Genomic DNA, 11048 nt, shown 5'->3' with positions numbered 1-11048 from the left:
TACATATATCAACGGCTGGTTATATTCCCAGTGCCTTGCGAGAAATAGAATCGAAAGCCTTGGAGAAATTCACTATGAAAAACTTAATCAATCATCTGAGGGCACCTCAAGACACTTTCAAATCCATCTTCAAAGGACCTTGGACTAGGATATATTTCACCTTTCAAGTAAATTTTACTGTACAGACTACACCTTTCTTTCGATACGTCTGGCCACCAAAAATATCTTTGTTTTTTTTTCATATGCATGTAAGATACTGTGTAACACGCATATTGCTGATGGATCTACTCATTCGGAATGAGTTTTTCAATGGTCAAATAGCGCTGTTACTGTATTGCGAGAGCGCCATGCATATTACGGCTATACAAGCCAATGCCAAATAGGGTTATTGCACAAAAGCAGGTTAACATATCATATCATTTCTGATCAAAAAGAAAATTATATTAAGAAAAGACTGTCTTGAAATTCAAGTTGTAGATTTGCATATCTATGTTTGTAGTTCCCTGATTTTGATGGTTCATACTATATGACGTTATCATAAGATATTCACAGATAGATCATACAATTTCTCACTTTCAGTAGAGCATGGCCTGAGTGTAGCGCTGTTTTATGTTGTTGCAGGCCTATCACTCTCTCTCGCATAGGAGATGCAGCCTCCAAAACATGTCACCCATAAAATGAGGTGTGTATAGGCCAATGGTCCATTAAACTCAACAGCAATCTGTTTTCAACGCATGGCTGGACACGAAAACAACAGAGTCTGTGTGGGTTAGTGCCACTTCATCAGTTTATAGGGATGCTGTTTTGATATTACGTTTTTATGCCCCGATAGATTTCCCATTTCTGTATTTCGACGTAAGACACGCACATATTTAATGATACCTTTTGTCATAGTAAAGAAATCAGTGTCTATTGAAGGTAAGCATAATGCTTTTATTTTTCGCTGGCAAAGCACAATGACCTGAGCAGATTCTTTTATGTAACTGAGGTTTGATGTAGAGCCACTGGGTTCCTGGAATTGAACTCACATCACAGTGGGGCATCAAAACAATGCATATATGTATGCATTCTGCAAAGATGTACGTTTTCCTTATGCTATTTAGTCAAGTATACAAGGACAGAGTGTTGTGTGTGTGTCAGTCTTTTATGCACACAGTTTTTGGAATGTGTCATTAATTTTTATGTCATAAAAAATTGTAAAAAACAAAATGTACCAGTAACATCAATGGCAACTCTATCATAGATATCACAAATGACAACACAATGCTTATCTACATGACTTGTATACTCTAAGTCTAATGTATGTATATGTTGTATGTCTGAAATGTTTACAAGGACACAACATATACACAGTCTGGTGGTCAAGTACAAGTACAATATAATGTGAACAATAAAGTAGGAAAAGGAAAAGTGCTACAAAGAAAAAAAGTCTTTCTTTTACTAATCTTTTTAAAAGGTTGACTTTCTGTCTAGAAAAGAGAACTTTGCATAAAATTGTCATACAAATGATCACTAGAGATAACCTAAGCATATACATGTATAGCATCACAACACAGAAATAGTCGTTCTCTGTTGCTACGCTGATAGTGACCACACCCGGAGACTGTTGTCCCTGGTTACGCTGACAGTGACCACACCCGGAGACTGTTGTCCCTGGTTACGTGTCTGTCACTCATCAGCTCCTCGTCACTCTCATCTGTGTCGCTGTCACTGCTGTCCATGGGAACATGGAACTTGCGCTGTCCTGATGCTGTCACCAACAGGGTGGAAAATGGATGCAGGCTGGGGGGGAGGGGCAAATAGAAAAGCTTACTAGTACTTCACCATTGCAATTGGCAGGAAATTAAGGAACAGCCAGGCCGTGAGTGATCCCAAGGCACAGTCTTTTCTACAACAGCCCCTGAGCAACACAAATTTATGCAATCACTACAGCAAGGGGCTAGTCCACTAGTAGTGGTGTGTGTGTTCAACTACCAATACCATATTCTTTTATAAATGCTGAGTATATTTTCTTGAATGCACTACAGGTAATCATTGCATAAGGGGCTTGCCACAACCATGTCATAATTATCTGTTAAAATATCATTATTTTCTATAAACATTTGGAAAAAACTTAGTGCTAAGCAGAGAAAGGAGCATGTACATTGTGTACCAATTTAAAGTCTTGGGTATGACTCAGCCAGGGTTTGAACTACGAAACCACCAAATGCAAACCCTGCTCACTTGTTCATTGCACCCGTTGAGGCTAGATTATGTATTGTAATGTGTTTATAAAGCATCAAATGCATCTAGTCGCTACAAAAATGATACCAGTGAAAGACTGAGTCAGCCCTGACCTGACTCCATTAACAGCATCGTTGTGCCCCCTCCAGGTCAGCACTGGCTGTAGCACAGGTTCAGGGTTAGAGCTGTCCTCAGGGGCTGGTGTCATGGCTGTGTCCCATACACTTATCACTCCAGCCTGGCCTCCACTCACTAGGTACCGACCAGTACTGTAACATTTAATAGCACGTGTAAGGTAATCCAGGCACAGTACAGATACAGCACAGGTACTACTACTAAATATATTGTGTGACATACTGTACATGTAGATATACCATACAGAACCCACACTACCCTGGCCTCCACTCAAAAAGTACTACTCAGTCCTGTAACATTTTACAGCATATGACAATTTATGTTTTTAAAATAATTTTTTTTAATTTTCAAACTTTATCAATATTCACAATGTTACATTAAAAAGAGATGCATAGTTGACATACATGTACATGTACAATCGTGTGGGATGATACATAAGAATCAAGGACAGTTTTTTTAAAAGGTAACGTTATCTGGGGGTTGTCTATATATAATGATATCACATAAAATGTTCCCATTGTTCATTATGTTCTATTTCTATAATTTGGTTTAGTCTGTGCTTGAAAATTGAGAGTTTTGGTTTGCAGTTTGTTATGAAACATGTGTATATACAATATTTAGTGGTAAGAAGACAATGTGCAAGTGCACTAACATGGCGAGGGTTGTCAATTATACCGTAAATAATCATCTTCTCGTCTACAATTAGGTCTTGTTTGGTACATCGTTTCCACCAGTAACAGAACTCTTCCCAAAAGTTTTTTGCTTCTTTTAATTTACAATACAAAAATAAATGTTACAATATATGTAGTGCAGGTACAGTACAGATACAGGTTCTTTCATGTATCATAAATATTACACAATAAGAAATTTTTAAGGGGTAATTCCTTCCAATCTTCTTGTAGAATTGCTTTGATTTGTAATTTGACATTTGTAATTACATCAACTATTATTTAATAATAATCTGCATTTTTCTGATCTAATAAACCTTAGATAATTGCTTGTAAGTAACATTAATTAGTCACCTGCTCATGTGGAAGTACATCCTCTGGTTAGTGACCACGTCTCTCTTCAGACTGAACAGAACTGTTCCTGGGTTCCTCATGTCCCAGCACAGAATCTCTGGGTCCTGGGAATGTGTCAAAAGGTTAGATAATAGTAAAAAAAGGCCTGACATCATTTTAAAAAAACTACAGAATATTACCATGAAGAAAACATGACCTGTGACATTTCCCAACTGTTCACCTTTGGTCTATGACCTCTTAGCCTTGACCCCTGACCTACGTTCCTGCGTCCACTTACAGTGTAATAACCATTAGGTCATTACATAACTGTTCACCTTTGATCTGTAACCTCTGACCCCTGACCTGCCTCCACTATACAGCCTGTACCCATCAGGAGAGAGCATGACCTGGGTCATAACATAACTGTTCACCTTTAATCTATAACCTCTGACCCCTGACCTACCTTCCTGCCTCCACTATACAACCTATGTCCATCAGGAGAGAACATGACCTGGGTCATTACATAACTGTTCACCTTTGATCTGTAACCTCTGAACCCTAACCTACCTTCCTGCCTCCACTATACAGCCTGTGTCCATCAGGAGAGAGCATGACCTGGGTCATTACATAACTGTTCACCTTTGATCTATAACCTCTGACCCCTAACCTACCTTCCTGCCTCTACTATACAGCCTATGTCCATCAGGAGAGAACATCACCTGGGTCATTACATAACTGTTCACCTTTGATCTGTAACCTCTGAACCCTAACCTACCTTCCTGCCTCCACTATACAGCCTATGTCCATCAGGAGAGAACATCACCTGGGTCATTACATAACTGTTCACCTTTGATCTGTAACCTCTGAACCCTAACCTACCTTCCTGCCTCCACTATACAGCCTGTGTCCATCAGGAGAGAACATGACCTGGGTCACCCCACCTTGTTGACCCTGTAGTAGAAACAGCAGCTTGCCTTTTGGCTCTGTGTACACCCCAACTGTAAATCATGAACAAGAAAAGACGTTTCAACTAATAAGGATGAAAAACAAATTGAAACAAGCTTATGACAAACTTATATTATATCACCCAACAAAAACCATAGCCAAAGCTTTAGTCGACTACAGTGAGGATGACTTAAAAGAGTGACTCTCCACTAGCTAGTGAGGAACTCACAAATGTAATAATCTTGAAAAGATACTGCAGACTGACCTGACTTGGAGTAGGATCCACAAGCGTAGATGTCTGAGTTTTCTGGGCTGACATCAATACATGAGATAATTCCACCTTGCCCAGTCTTATTTACTACATAGAGAAGAAAAGCACATTCTTATTGTTATACCCGTCTGATAGTGGCAATTTTACAGTTTACTAATTTAAGCTCACAAGTCAAAAAATAGTGTGCTTTCACAGTCCAAAGTTTGTGATAAAAGCTCTTTAAATTTATGAGGACAATTTGTACTCTCAGCCAAGCAGTTGACTTAATGATATTTATGTCACAAAAAGGAAAATAATTTTATTATTTCAACAAATAAGGTGAAATATCAAAACCTGTACCATGTGTTTTCCTTGTCTCACACTCTCTGCCAGGTCTGTTGGTCTCAAAGATACGAACTGTTTTGTTGAACCCACAGTACAACTTGCTCCCCTCTGGGTTAAAGGTCAGGCTATGGGCTGAAACAACCTCATCCTGTGGTACAACAGAAAATAACCAATGGCATCACACTTCTCATTAGGTTAGCCAATCAGGTGTCTCATTAGGTTAGCCAATCAGGTGTCTCATTAGGTTAGCCAATCAGGCATTAGAATTTCATCCTCTGGAACAGCAAGAATATTAGCCAATGGCGTCACACTTCACTTTAGGTTAGCTAATCAGGTGTCAGAATTTCATCCTGTGAGAAAGCAAGAATATTAACTACATGTAGTTGTGTCACACTTCTGAAATTTAAGCCAATCAGGTGTCAGAATTACAGCCATTGTCAACTAATTAGTACAAATGTATTAGAGTTTCAATCAACGACAGTTATGATATTACATTTAACGATTCATAATTGATGGACTAAAAAATACTTTCAGTCAAGAAAAGTTTCACAGGAAAGACAGAATGCACCATACTCAGAATGCACTACTCTTTGTAATTATAAAAATGGCTACAAAAGATGCATTTAGATTTGAGGCGCAGATGATATATGGTTATTCCGGATGAGGACAATTAACACAAAAGCTTTACAAAAACACATTGAGGCCATCATAGCACAATCTTCTCAAACAAGATAAGACACAAAGTTGCCTTTCTCACAAACAAGACACACATACAGAGTGTATCTTTAAAAAGTTAGCAGATTGAAAGGAGTCATTGAAGCGGGTGATGGGACTACACTATAAGTCCAGACTGTTATTATACAGAAAAAATTGCTTGTATTGAGTGCAGGCTATTTTCAGTAGATAGGTCACGGCATCAAGTCACCTGGAATTCGAGTTTCTTATAGATTTAGAATAAAGTAGATAAGTTTTTTCTTCACAAAATTCTCTTATCTTAAAGGTACACATTTTCCAATGTACATGTACTTCAATAATGCTTAATACAACAGGATGCATGTACCCAAGTAAAAGAGAATTGATTTTGTATGCTATGGATTTCTTTATAGCCTTACTATGACCATACAACAGAAAAGATAGTGGAAGAATAGTAACTTTTTGAATTCAGCATTGAAACTACCATTTATCTTTTGGTGAACGTGTTGCATTGGCTCATGAAAGACTTTTCTACAGGACTCCTTGGAGCAATGTATATGTTAGCTCTTCTGCAGTACCAGTGCTAACTGCTGCGTGGCGCTGTTATTCACTCAAATGCAAACCATCAAGTTGGATTGAAGAAATACAATTGGTTTCATGTTTTAAAATAATCAGTTTCCTGTAAGTTATTTGAGGTGTCACAAATATGCAAATACAGTCACAAATATGCAAATGATGAACAAATATGCAAATGATGCACAACAAGTAGACTTCAATCAACTTACCATATGGTCATAGGCCTTGTACGCACACCTGAGCTGGCCAGTGAAGGCATCCCACATGTGGATAGGGTTGTCCTTACTTGTACTGATCAGGCTGGGGAAAGTCATAGAGCATATGAACACATTGTATATTGGTTTGAGTACTCAAATCACAATTTATGAATACAGTTTTCTGTCAAGTTCGTCTAATTTTGAAACTCAAAAAATTTTTGAGCATGCACAACAATCTGATTGTAGGTATGTATCAATTCTTGCATTGAGAAAAAAAGAGGACACGATTTTAATTATATCCGGTGAGTAAAATTTATCAAGTAATGATCTAATTCCTTAGATACACAGAACATACATAGAAAGATCAAGTTTCGTTAGTTCAGCACCAAGGACAGGGATAGTTACCAAGGACAGGGATAGTTTTATTAGTTCAGCACCAAGGACAGGGATAGTTTTGTTAGTTCAGCACCAAGGACAGGGATAGTTACTAAGGGCAGGGATAGTTTTTTAGTTCAGCACCAAGGACAGGGATAGTTACTAAGGGCAGGGATAGTTTTTTAGTTCAGCACCAAGGACAGGGGTAGTTACCAAGGACAGGGATAGTTTCGTTAGTTCAGCACCAAGGACAGGGATAATTTTGTTAGTTCAGCACCAAGGACAGGGATAATTTTGTTAGTTCAGCACCAAGGACATAACTACGCTAAAGTCTTAACACTATGGTTACTGTAATACATGTAGCAGGACAAAATAACTGACCAGCAAGTTTCTGGCTGATATGACATCATCCGTGGGTACCAGCAGTAGTCATAGATGGTTTCACCCTCTCTCATCTGTAAAACTGAAGACTGTGGGACAAAACAACAAGCCAATATTTGCAAGCAAATGCAGGATATTTCACTACAAAATCATCCCTCCCTGCACAAAAAAATGGATTACAATGTACTTCAAAACAACCCCGGTGCAACATTTAGCCCTAATTTTAAAAGGTAAATAAATAAAACAGGCTAAACTAATATGTGAACTGTATATGTAGCCTTTTCGAGACTGTTGGGGCAGTGGGTTGTTAATGAAATATTAGAAGGCAAAGCCCATCACTCTCCTTCCACCACCTTCTTCATCCCCAAATGAAGTCAGGTACTAGTACCCATTTTACACCTGGGTAGAGTGAAGACAGTTGTGTAAAGTGCCTTTTCCAAGGACACAACAGTCAGCCAGGAATGCAAAGAATTGAACCCATGACCTCTTACTGTCGTTTCCACTCGACGAATCGATGCCAGTGTACCGTGTGCAGATTGATTTATGAAATGATATTATGTTTAACTGACCAGTTCTGCTGACCCCTGGTGCTGTCCTTGGTACAGCTCTACCGGCAAGTTGAACAGCCTTAGTGTGTTGTCATCACTGTTGGTCAAGATACACGAGCCATCAGGAGACCTGCAGCGGAAATCACACAAAAATATACACATAAAACTATATTAGTCATCATCCTTTGTTACTTCAGAATCTGTACCTCTTTGTGTTCTTTTGTTAAACTGTATTTTTGTTATGTACTTGTTTTCATTTTGTGAAATCTTTGCTTATTACGTACAAGCCTGTGTTACACAAGCTCTCGGCTGGAGGTTAATGACCCCCACCCCAACTTCGGGGCGGCCGGCCGCCAGGAGTGCAATTAGTCAGGCTAATTACGTACAGAATCTGTTTATTTGCCTTTGTGAGTTGATATATATATCTGAGTTCAGGGAGTGATCACTCTGTACATCTTTATTGTATCCCTTTTACTTATTTCATTTTTGTGTTCATTTTATGGTCGATTTTGTTATCTCTGTACCCCTGATTATCTCTTGTTTATGTGCCATACATATAGTATTATCATATTATATCATACAAGCTCACACGGGCTGGGCATGTCAAGCGCACAACATGTTATTTTTAATAAAGCCTCATTCATTCATTCATATCATTCATCTACATGTACTAAAGTACATCTTTACAAAATCTTCATTGTCAAATGCTTCAGTTTTCTAAACTAAGGGCACTAATGGGAAAATGATGATGCTGTAATATCTATTGGGACATACCATTTACATCCTTTTAAGAAGTTGGAGGAGAATTCTCCAAACTCTGTCGTTGCTCCTGTCACTTGTACTGGCTCCTTGCTGAAGTCATAGCTACATGTGTTCAAAAGGGGGAGTCAGACGATAGGAAAAAATCCACAACAACACTGGTTAAATCACAGCACAATAAAAAAATTAACATTGTACTGAAATATCAGACCTCCTAATCTGTATCTGTGTAACTATAATGCTGACTAAACAATTCCACTGTTTCAACATTCTACCATGTAGTACTAGTACATTATATCATCTATTGACTGTGATGGGTAAGAAACAAAACAGCTCCCTCTGGTGAAGATACAGAATACTGCATATCATTTGTCAGGTGAAACAAGTTGGAGCGGGTAGATACAGGAAAAACCCTGACTCCCGGGATGCCAGGAATAGAACCCGTGCCAACCAGCCAGCTTGTGACACCAGCGTGCTAACCACTAGGCCAAAAGGTCTGGACCCATTGGAATGGATCAGTTAGCGGCACTTGAAGTGCACAATTACACAAGTTACAGTAGTTGACTAACATACATGTATGTGTAGGCATCATACTTGTGTAATTGTCAATGGATGAATTCATGCTCCTTGGTATGACAATCATGAATGGATGAATTCAGAAACTTACAGAGGGATGGGGTAGTCATATTCCATGGCTTCCTCTGGAGCACCTGATGCATCAGCTGTCTGCACCTGCATACCTTCCTCTGCCAGCTGCAAGGCTTTAGGCACTTGATAACTGTCACCTTCTTTGCCTTTGTCAGTCGTTACATCTGTAATAATGCATATGGTTTCCAAATACTTAGGAATGGACAACAAGTGAGTGAATTATCATGAAAGTTCATCTGTGTTGGTAGTTACATGTTTAAAGTTAAAACTTTTGATCCAACACGAAAATTCTCTCACCTAGAGCTTTCAACCAGTCACTCTGGTCTTCCTCAGTAGACTGACCCAGTGAAGCTTGTCACGTGGCTTCTTTGAAGTGTGACGTCAACACTGGGTCAAAGGTATCTGGTAGACGATGTCGGCCCCCGTCGCGGTTCAATGTAGGGTGATGGGCCCTGATGTAAATGGCTTCCTTCACCCCTCTCAAGAAATAGTCTTGTTCAGTGTCTAAAATCCTTACAGTGTCAAGTGAGACATGGTGTCCGGGTGACTCTATGTGAATGTGTTGAGACACCTCTGAACTGGCAGAACTAGGCCATGTATGTTCCTGAAACCTGGCTTTTAGAGACCTCTCCGTTTCACCAATATAAGTTTCCTGGCAGGGCCCCCTGTTATTCTTGCCCTGGCAGGGGATGTGGTAGATGACACCACACTTCTATTGGTGAAAAGGAGAGGTCTCTAAAAGCCAGGTTTCAGGAACATACACGGCCTAGTCTGCCAGTTCAGAGGNGTCTCAACACATTCACATAGAGTCACCCGGACACCATGTCTCACTTGACACTGTAAGGATTTTAGACACTGAACAAGACTATTTCTTGAGAGGGGTGAAGGAAGCCATTTACATCAGGGCCCATCACCCTACATTGAACCGCGACGGGGGCCGACATCGTCTACCAGATACCTTTGACCCAGTGTTGACGTCACACTTCAAAGAAACCACGTGACAAGCTTCACTGGGTCAGTCTACTGAGGAAGACCAGAGTGACTGGTTGAAAGCTCTAGGTGAGAGAATTTTCGTGTTGGATCAAAAGTTTTAACTTTAAACAAAAAGGTTTGTGTTTTCTGTAAGGATCCTTCCCCACGCACATGCTGTCAAACTAGGCTAGAAATTCATTTTTGGGAATAGGTGCACCAAAGCCCTGTAGTCTGTCCAGAGAAACACACAAACACACAAATAACCCACCTATAACAATATGTCTGTACCTGGAAGTAAAAAAAGATTGCTGCTTGCATACAAAATCAGCTTAGATACAGATTCCTTTGGTGGAACAGCAGCTGTCCTTACCAGTGACGCCTGGTTGTACAGCTTTCCTTCGGTCGTAACGTGCTGCTGGACCAAGTACTCCTTCTCAGCACTGTCCTGTTTTGTTGTGGCAAGGTTCTGAAGCAAAACGATACAACATTGTTTGCCCACCAAATGCTTCAACATTTATTATGAAGAATACAGACTGACAGGTGTTTTTAACATATTGACATCAAATTATTTTAGTAGACTGTTTGTAGACTACCATGGCATCTGTTCTAATAAGAATGTCATACAAGTATGTAGGGCTGCATACCGGTTCACTGGACTTGGATCCGGACTTGTAATAATGTTTAGGTTCAAGACCAAAGTTTCACCCAGACAACATTGCAAGGTTGCCAACATGCAATTTTGTATATGCCATGGGTTTAGGTCCGGACTTACAATACCGGAACTGAACCTTAGACCTCTGGACTTGAATCCAGACCTGAACCTAAATGTGGGTTTAGGTATGCAGACTACCTGATGGTCAACGAGTGGTAGGCAAAACGCATTGCAGTTGCCTGATTTGCCTACCGATGATTTGAATACTAGTAGTCTTCAAATAAATTATCTGCGTGTTAATAGAATGAATGAAGACCTTTATTATACATTTGTGTTCTACAGAACTAA

At 39.6% G+C, this 11048-nt stretch overlaps 1 protein-coding gene across 1 annotated transcript in view; it reads right to left on the bottom strand.

Moving 5' to 3' along the window:
* Positions 1–1125: 1125 nt before the first annotated feature.
* Positions 1126–11048, bottom strand: part of LOC109463967 (telomerase Cajal body protein 1-like) — a 12034-nt gene continuing 2111 nt past the window's right edge. Inside the window, exons 2-12 of the mRNA XM_019760888.1 lie at positions 9096–9240; positions 8444–8533; positions 7691–7799; positions 7122–7210; positions 6378–6468; positions 4915–5047; positions 4570–4662; positions 4239–4357; positions 3381–3484; positions 2337–2492; positions 1126–1782 (exon numbers count right to left, since the gene is read on the bottom strand). Of these exons, the coding sequence (XP_019616447.1) occupies positions 1617–1782; positions 2337–2492; positions 3381–3484; positions 4239–4357; positions 4570–4662; positions 4915–5047; positions 6378–6468; positions 7122–7210; positions 7691–7799; positions 8444–8533; positions 9096–9240 (1295 nt within the window). The 3' untranslated portion in view covers positions 1126–1616. The remainder of the gene's footprint in view (positions 1783–2336; positions 2493–3380; positions 3485–4238; positions 4358–4569; positions 4663–4914; positions 5048–6377; positions 6469–7121; positions 7211–7690; positions 7800–8443; positions 8534–9095; positions 9241–11048) is intronic.

This window comes from Branchiostoma belcheri, unplaced genomic scaffold (genome assembly GCF_001625305.1).
Source record: "Branchiostoma belcheri isolate BF01 breed outbred unplaced genomic scaffold, Haploidv18h27 scaffold13, whole genome shotgun sequence".
Classification (NCBI taxonomy): domain Eukaryota; kingdom Metazoa; phylum Chordata; class Leptocardii; order Amphioxiformes; family Branchiostomatidae; genus Branchiostoma; species Branchiostoma belcheri.
This window is presented reverse-complemented; position numbering and strand designations above follow the sequence as displayed.